Genomic DNA, 6,863 nt, shown 5'->3' with positions numbered 1-6,863 from the left:
TACATCACTATCTTCAGACACACCAGAAGAGGGCGTCAGATCCTATTACAGATGGTTGTAAGCCACCATGTGGTTGCTGGGAGTTGAACTCAAGACCTCTGGAAGAGCAGTCAGTGCTCTTAACTCCTGAGCTATCTCTCCAGCCCCTGACCAGAATTCTCTAGCATTTCAGATATGTTGAAGCAATAGTGAGAACCTGGACACACTCCTGCCAGGACATGGTTGGAACTGTGACAGCCCTCGGGTAAGCCTCAGGGGTTTGGTTGTTTTTTTTTTTTTTTTTTTTTTTTTTGGTCTGTTAAATGAAATTAGTTACTTAATTTGTGCCATCCCTGGGCAGATTAAACACAAAAGACTAAAATAGATACAAAGAAGATCTAGGACTTCTAGATCCTAGAAGGCTGAGGTCAAGGGGATTACATGTGACAACAGTCTTACTGATGCACTGTCTCATGACAAGGTGAAAAGGCAAGAGATGTCCTGGGTAGGAAAGAAGGGAGGAGGCCAAGGCCACCTTCTACTGAAAACCCACTCCTGCTAGTGACACCTAGTCCATTATGGTCTGTCTACTAATCATCTTTTAATGGGTTCACCCTTCAACACGGTTGCATGAGTTTCCAATATGGGATCTATAAGGGACACATTCAGACTACACCAATGTAGAGGTGTTGGGCCTCTCAGATGCTGCATGCATCCCCAGATGGAGGGTAGAGAAAGCAGCTGCTCCCTCTACCTCTTGAGAGTGTCCCAGAGAATAAATACAACTGATAAAAACGCCCTTGTGCAGGCGCTCTGAAGTTATAGTGCTATATTGTATTAAGTATTGACTAATTATTATTTCTGGGTTGTCAGTCATCTATGAACCCCAAGCAACCTGTTTTCAGAAACTCAGGGAGTTAAGGAAGTAGGAGAATAGATTATAGTAAGCGTAGACTCACGTTAATGTCTGATAGAATGGTTTGGTCTAAAGAGAGGAGTCCCAGCTTACACCGCGTCCTCCCAGCCAAGATTTCCGTGTAGCCTTCAGTTGTCTCATACGGCTTCTCCTTAACCAAATAGTGTTCCATCTGAGAGCTAATACCTCCAGTCACTAGCATCTGAAGGAGTTCCACGACGTGGTAGTTGTAGAAGCACTGGAAAAGCAAGGGCAAGCCATGTGTGAAATTACAAGGGCCAACACATAAAGTATACAGATGTTGGGACATGGCGATTCAGTGAACATCACCATGTGAAGTGGCCCTGATGGTGCAGAACACTGCTTTTCATTGTCCCTATCAAAATCGATTGCAAGTTGGCAGTTTGGGTATGAAGGTGGGCTAGCCAAAGCAGAGAGAACAAAATAATGGGGTGGATCTCATTACACTGAAAATGAGTAATGACATTGACGTCCCAGAATCCCTTCCCTCCATTGGTGACCTGCCACAATACCCTATGGATCATCAATGTACATTTGTGAGATGTATATATAAGTAATGAGACAGTTTTTTCCTGAAGTTTGCACTGATGTTTTTGTCAATAATCCATGAGAGCTTTTGGATGTGAATCTACTGATATTCTTCTGAATAATGACCTATTTAAAGTTGCACAGTGGCATTACTCATAAGCACATGGGGTTCCCATAGTTCTTTTCAGAACAATAACAGTTAATAGCTGTAAGTGTCATTGTAGAATCTTTGGTGTCTTAATCACTGTTGTATTGCTGTGAAGAGACACCATGATCAAGTCAATGAATATCAAAGGAAGCACTTAACAATGGGCTGGTTTACAGTTTCAGAGGTTTGTGCATTATCATCATGGCAGGGAGCATGGTGGCATACAGGCAGGCATGGTGCTGGAGGAGCTGAGAATTCTACATCTTGACCCATAGGCAGATAGACAGATGTAGGGCCCACCCCAAATGACCCACTTCCTTCAACAAGGATACACTACTAATCCTTTTAATCCTTTCAAATAGTGCCACTTCTTGATGACTAAACATTCAAATATATGAGCCTATGAGGGCTACTCTTATTCAAACCAGACTTTTCATTCATGAATCCAAAAGAAGAACTGGGGACAAGTTGTCATACTAAACCAAGCTTATGTCTAAACAGTCTGAGGGCCTGACGTATCTCCACACACTGCCTTCCCTTCTCCAGGTCTCTGCTACAACCTTTCTCACATAGTAGGTTTTCTCAAGCTGGCCAAATATGGATTTTCTAAGAGTTTTCTTTATTGCTTACTTTTTAGGTTGATATAACATAGGAATTGGTTTCATAATGGCATCTGTATGTGTATGTTTCTTTATATATATTTATATATTTGCTCCCCTCTCCTCCCATCTCCACCTCTCCCCCATGCACCTCCCTTATCCAGTAGGCTCCCTTTATCCCCCAGTTAGTCCTTAATTTCCTATTATATATTCTATTACTCTGTATATTCCCCAAAGCCCTTAAATATCATTCTCCCCCCTCATGATCGTTTCATGACCTAAATACACACACACACACACACACACACACACACACACACACACACACGAAACTTTAGGTTTTGCATATGGTATTTGTCTTTCTGAATTTGCCTTATTCCACTTAACATATTTGGGTTTACACATTGTCCTGTGAAAGCTATTTCTTCATTTTTCTTTATGGCTGCAAAAAAAAATTCATTGTGCTTATGTGGCACACTGTATTCATTGGTGCATTGATGAATATTTGGCTGGGTGTGTTTCTCAACTGTTGTAAATAGCAAATAGCAATATGGATGTTAGAAATATGGATGTGTATTTCTGTAGTGCATTGGCTTGGAGCCCTTTGGATATATGAGTTCCTTAAGTTGTATAGTCCTTGAGTCTGAAAATTGATGTATGATATTTTGTGTGTGTGTGTGACAGAGAGAGAGAGAGAGAGAAAGAGAGAGAGAGAGAGAGAGAGAGAGAGAGAGAGAGAGAGAGAGAGAGAGAGAGAGAGAGAATGTTTTAAGACATAGTTTCTCTGTATAGCCCTGGGCACCCTAGAACTCGCTCTGTAGTCCAGACTGGCCTTGAACTCACCTGCCTCTGCAAGTTTTTTTTTTTTTTTTTTAAATAATAAAGCTCATTCAAAGTTTTTTCCTGTATGTATATATGTGTAAAAGGCACACACACACACACACACACACACACACACACGGGTGGTGGTCCATTCTCCTATGTAAATGTGGAGGCTCAAAGGAGGAACAGGGTACACTCCTATCACTCTTGGCCTTATGCCTTGGGAGGGAGGTATGGTCTCTCACTGCCCCAGAAGCTTGTATGGCTTTGATTAGTCCAGCAGCCAGAAAATTCTCCTGTCTTCCTCACCATCAGGAGTGGACACTTAGCCCTGTCTCCTCACCATCAGGAGTGTGGGGATCGACATTCAGCCCTGTCTCCTCACCATCAGGAATGTGGGGATCGACACTCAGCCCTGTCTCCCTCATAGTCAGGAGCATGCAGATTGACACTCAGCCTATTATAGAGATGCTGAAATTAAACTCTAGGCCCCACAGTTGCACTGGAACTCATAACCACTGAGTCGTCTTCAAGCCAGAGTTTTAAATTTGGGGGAAGCCTTCACCCTGATTTCCATAGAGTCTGCAGAAATCTACATTTCTGGAAGCTCTGAATAAGGCCAGTCATTCCCTCTCCCCCTGGCTAGCCTTTGCTGTCATTCCAGAGCAAGACAAACTCTGAGAGCAGTTGACCCTTCCCTTCCCTGGCAGTGAGCATTTTAGAACTCTCAAGATACTCTACATCGTGGTTTTTATTCAATCATTTTCTCACTTTTTACAGTCCTAATCTTTTTCTTAGAACAGTGATGTTCTTACTAAATGTCCTTTCATCTGGCTGACTTTGAATCTCTTTCTGACTCTCCTGTCTAGCCTGCTGGCGTTGTACTCAATGCTGCCTCCCACTCAAGGGCCCTGGGGTCGGACTCCTCTGCCACTTGTCTTCTCCTTCAAGTCTTTACTGAAAACTCTTAAGTCCTCATCTGGAATTTCACCTATACAGTGTATAGAGTGTATACAGTGTATCGAGTTCAGTCGATGAATTCCTATGTGGCCTTGCTCTCCTGGGCTTGAGCTGTAGTTTACACGTGATTGGGAGGCTGAGGAGAGGCGGTCAGATTTCTGTGAGTTCAAGGCCAGCCTGGTCTATAAAGTGAGTTCCCAGGACATCCAGGACTACAGAAAGAAACCCTTTTTGAAAACCCAAAAAGAAAGAAATGAAAGAAGGAGAAAATGCATAGTTTTATTGGCTATGAGTATAGGCATCACCTTAGTGGGGAAGAATGGAAAAAGAACTCCAAGTAACGGTACCAGGGAATGAGCAAGCATTGCTATCCTTGCATCCAACAAAGTAGACTTCAAGTTCAAAACCAATCAGAAGAAATAAAGGACACTTTACCCCCCACTCAAGGGAAAAATTAATCAGGAGGGCATTATAATCCTAAACATGTATGCACCAAACTGTGACATATCCACTTTCGTAAGAAGTGAGTGTGTGGGAGTGAGGTGAGGTGCTGATTCCCTCACTGGTTCTTAATTGTGTCAATACAAAAGGCGGGAGTCAATTGCTGGGCGAAGGGTAGAGGTAGGCCTTCCGGGCCCCAGGAGGAAAAAGGACTCAAGGAAAGAAGAGGGCCTTTTTGGCCAGGATCAAGAAGCACAACAGCCATGTAAGATCTTGGGGTAGCTAGAACCAGTGGGGCTGATGTACGCTAGCTGAGACAGGCTAGCTGATAAGTTCAGGGCAGGAGATTTCGCACCCAGCAACTCTATTATCTGACAACTTCTAAAACAATAAAGCTTTTCTGAATGTTTTTCTTCCATGGAGCAAAGGTGGGCAGAGATAGAGAGAAGCTTGAGTCGTTGATGGCAGCTTGGCAAAGCTAAGCTGGGAGACACTGGGAGCACCATTGCAGCTCCTGAGAAAGGTGGTAGCTGGCCATTGGCGAAGCTAGTTAGGAGGAACAAAAGAGGAAGCCGGGGAGTGGCCAGAGCTCTGGCTGCAGCTCTAGGGTCACAGCTCCTGGGCAAGCCAGAAGAGGGGTTGGTGGCAGCCATTCTCAGAGCTAAGCTGCGAGGAACAAGAAGAAGCCTGGAGAAACCAGAGCACAGGCCTCAGTCCCAGGCAAAGGCAGAAGCATGTTTTTAAAATTACATGCCACAGAAGTGTACTGTTGCATTTCAAGACACAGATTGATCCCAGCTCAGTAGCAGTGGGCAATCTCAGTACCCCACATTCCGGACAACGAATAAAAAGATTCATCAGAACTAGATTATACCATAGATCAGGTGGTTCTAACAGTGACAGAGTAGTCTACCCAAGCACCAGAGAACATACAATCGACTCAGTACTCCATGGAAGTTCCTCTAAAATAGACCACATACTAGGAAAGCTCAACAAGTACATAAAAACTGAAATAACTCCATGTATCCCATGTGACCACATAAATAGCAACAGCAAACAAACCTCGAGTGACTACACAAACTCACAGAGATTAAAAGCTCATTCCTCAGTGATGAAGAGTAGGCCAACGAAGAATCTGAGAAATCAAAACTTCTTGGTCAGTGAACCACCTGGACTAACCAACTGAAACCTATGATAAGCAATTGTTACATCGGCAGCTCTAGCTCTGGGGGATCTGGCACCCTTTTCTGGTCTTTGTGGGTACCTGCACTCATATGCACATACCCGTTACCCCAACACATACCCATGTTTTAAAAATAGCATATTTGGGGCTGGAGACCTGGTTCGGCTATTAGGAGTACCTACCCCAGCCATACATCTTTAAGATTTAATAGCTGGAAAAGAAGGCACCAGGTAGGTGTCTAGTGGTTCGAGACCTAAGCTAGCCTCCTTGACTCTACATGATGTTCCATTGCTGCCTGTGCCCTTCCTATCTGTTTAACCAAGATGCAGCTCTAAGTTGCACATGTAGTACTAAGGGACATCAAGGGTTAGCTGATGGCCAGCGTTGCTTTTGAACTCATGCGATGAGCTTATTTATTATATATAAGTACACTGTAGCTGTCTTCAGACACAACCAAAGAGGGCATCATATTTCATTACAGATGGTTGTAAGCCACCATGTGGTTGCTGGGATTTGAACTTAGGACCTCTGGAAGAGCAGGCAGTGCTCTTAACCATTGAGCCATCTCTCCCACTTCTTGAACACACTTTTGTGGCCTAGTCTCTTTCCTGTAGACTTCGCCAGGGGCTTTAGAATACTTCTGAGGCTTTATGTAGCCTGTTTCTCCCATCCCCACCCCCAAGATGATGTCAATCTCTTCCACTGACTAAAACCTATTGGTACAATAAATAGAAACTCGTTATGTCGCACTCAGACCCAGTTCACATAGGGAGCCATGGTGCTAACATCTAGTTCCAGACTACATAAAAATCAGTCTCCTATGATGGCTTATATTATACACTCCTTCATAAAATTTTTATTATTCCAACACTTTCCCATCTATCCTGCTAGACATAGGTAAAATATATCCTTGAAAAGCATGTGTGGACACTTAATTTAGTGCAGTGCTTTTAGGTGGTGGGACATTAGTTATGGGCCATCCTTCTCAAATCAAGAGCCCATTCTGGTGAATGATGACAGACTGACCCATTTGTGGGTGTTCCATACTCATAAGGAATGAGGATGAATCTGCAGCCTAAGAGTATGTGAAGAGAACAGAGAGCTACAACCCATCTACAATGTTTCTTTTCTACAGGTTAAGTTCATCAACAGTCACTGCCTGCCTCCTATGCTGGTTTAGTTGTTAAAAACTTAACATATGGCCAGGCGGTGGTGGCGCACACCTTTAATCCCAGCACTTGGGAGGCAAAGGCAGGCAGATTTCTG

At 43.7% G+C, this 6,863-nt stretch overlaps 1 protein-coding gene across 2 annotated transcripts in view; it reads right to left on the bottom strand.

Annotated features, from left to right (window-relative positions):
- Kcnu1 (potassium calcium-activated channel subfamily U member 1) overlaps positions 1-6,863 on the bottom strand; it is a 98,683-nt gene that overhangs the window by 4,789 nt on the left and 87,031 nt on the right. For both annotated transcript variants that reach the window (XM_031339402.1, XM_031339403.1), the window contains exon 25: positions 939-1,133. In XM_031339402.1, the coding sequence (XP_031195262.1) occupies positions 939-1,133 (195 nt within the window). The remainder of the gene's footprint in view (positions 1-938; positions 1,134-6,863) is intronic.

This window comes from Mastomys coucha, unplaced genomic scaffold (genome assembly GCF_008632895.1).
Source record: "Mastomys coucha isolate ucsf_1 unplaced genomic scaffold, UCSF_Mcou_1 pScaffold22, whole genome shotgun sequence".
Taxonomy (NCBI): domain Eukaryota; kingdom Metazoa; phylum Chordata; class Mammalia; order Rodentia; family Muridae; genus Mastomys; species Mastomys coucha.
Note: the sequence above shows the minus strand (reverse complement) of the source record. Positions and strands in the feature narration are given on the sequence as shown.